The sequence below is a fragment of the Gossypium arboreum genome, chromosome 5 (genome assembly GCF_025698485.1).
Source record: "Gossypium arboreum isolate Shixiya-1 chromosome 5, ASM2569848v2, whole genome shotgun sequence".
NCBI lineage: Eukaryota > Viridiplantae > Streptophyta > Magnoliopsida > Malvales > Malvaceae > Gossypium > Gossypium arboreum.
Window position 1 is genome coordinate 80,234,586 of NC_069074.1, and position 1,728 is coordinate 80,236,313.

Here is a 1,728-nt window from a genome sequence, read left to right on the forward strand (position 1 = left end):
AATAATAGAGTTTCGATTTTCTCTCCAATTCCCCAAACTTTTTATGATGTTTTCTTCTTCTTCTTTTTTCTCTCCTCTGCCGATCTTTCCCCTAGTTGCTGCCGAAATTTCCATTATTTTTTCCCTTTTCATTCATTTATTTTTTCCCAATCGATTCAGTTGTTCATCATTGGTTGCGCATGTTCGGTAAGTAACAATTTTGTCTATTGTTAATCATTATTGGTTAATCTCTAAAAAGGGGATTCCTTTTGGTGTTTAGGAGTTAATCATTCGAGGTATTCACAGACGGGGTACTAGAGGCCGAGGTAGAGGCCGTAAAGGAGCTCGAGCTAAGTCCTTTTCATTGGGTAGCATACTGAATTTGGATACGAGTGAGATGCTAGTTTTGCCTGCTACTGAGACTGTGTCTCAAGATCACATGGCTGGGGATGATACGTTGTCCTAGGCTATGCTAAGGATTTTGAAGAGGGTCTCTGGGCCCAATATTGGATTTGGGGGCCGAGGGTCAGTTACGGAATGACTCTAGTCCAATGGAGTTGAGCTCTTCAGGGGTGTCACTAGAGTTGCCCCTAATGTGGCCGAGTACTAGATTGAGGCCACGGAGAGGATCATGGATGACTTAGACTGCACCCCAGAGCAGAAACTAAAGGGTGCAGTCTCACTGTTGAGGGATGAGGGTTATCAATGGTGGCTCACTGTTAAGGAGGGTACTCAGCCCGAATGTCTGACCTGGGAGTTCTTTAAGACCACCTTCCAGGAGAAATATGTGGGGGCGAGCTACGTGGATGCCTGTAGGAAGAAATTTCTGAATTTGACTCACGGAGATCGATCAGTAGCCAAGTATGAGGTCAAGTTCCTACGAATGAGCTGCTATGCACGAGGTATGGTGGCCTCTGAGTATGAGCGATGTATTCGTTTTGAGGATAGGCTTAGAGATAATTTGAGAGTCCTAATAGCTCCACAGAGGAAGCGTGATTTTTCTGCACTGGTGGAGAAGGTGAAGATCGCCGAGGAGGTTAAGCACGCTGGGCCCCAAAACCATGACCGCGAGAGGGGTAAGAACAAAAGGGATTTGGAGCCTCTGAATTCTACTTAGAGGTTTAAGAAAAAGGCCAAAGATGATGGGCTGGTTAGAGCTGGGCCCCCTGTTACTGTTACTGGACTGCAGCCATGTACTGATTGTGGTAGACGCCATCAAGGCTAGTGTTGGAAAAGGACTGGGGCTTGCTTATGGTGTAGGTCATTGGAGCACCAGATTAGGGAGTGTCCACTAAGGGCTGATCAGATGCAAGCTCTAGATACTGGTACGACACAGCCACAGAGGGTAGTGCGGTAGCCACCGAGGGGCCGTGGACAGGCCAAAGGTGGTAATGGTATGGGTCGTAGGCAGAGAGCACCGGTGTTTAGGAGTTAATCAAGGGGTTGGTGGTTTTGGATCGACGCTGTGATTGTGGAAGTTGTGGTTACTCAAGAAAGGTAAGGGTTTTGTTAGGTTTTTAGTCAATTTCCTTCCAAAATTGGTTGATTAAAAATGAATTAAGTGATTAATCTGGAGATATGTTGGTCGATTTTTAGGTTCTGGAGGCTTAAGAGAGCTTATGCATCAGAAACGATACCAGGTGTGTACTCGAAATGCAGAAAATAGGATTCAGCAAAAAATAAAAATTGCTTGCTGTCGAGAAATAAGAGAAATAAGAGAAAATGATGAAAAAAAAATTATAAAGAAAG

At 44.8% G+C, this 1,728-nt stretch overlaps 1 protein-coding gene across 1 annotated transcript; it reads left to right on the top strand.

Annotated features, from left to right (window-relative positions):
* Positions 1 to 610: 610 nt before the first annotated feature.
* LOC108450837 (uncharacterized) lies at positions 611 to 1,096 on the top strand. Its single transcript, XM_017748609.1, has one exon. The coding sequence runs from the start codon at positions 611 to 613 to the stop codon at positions 1,094 to 1,096; it is 486 nt and encodes a 161-aa protein (XP_017604098.1).
* The last annotated feature ends 632 nt before the right edge of the window (positions 1,097 to 1,728 follow it).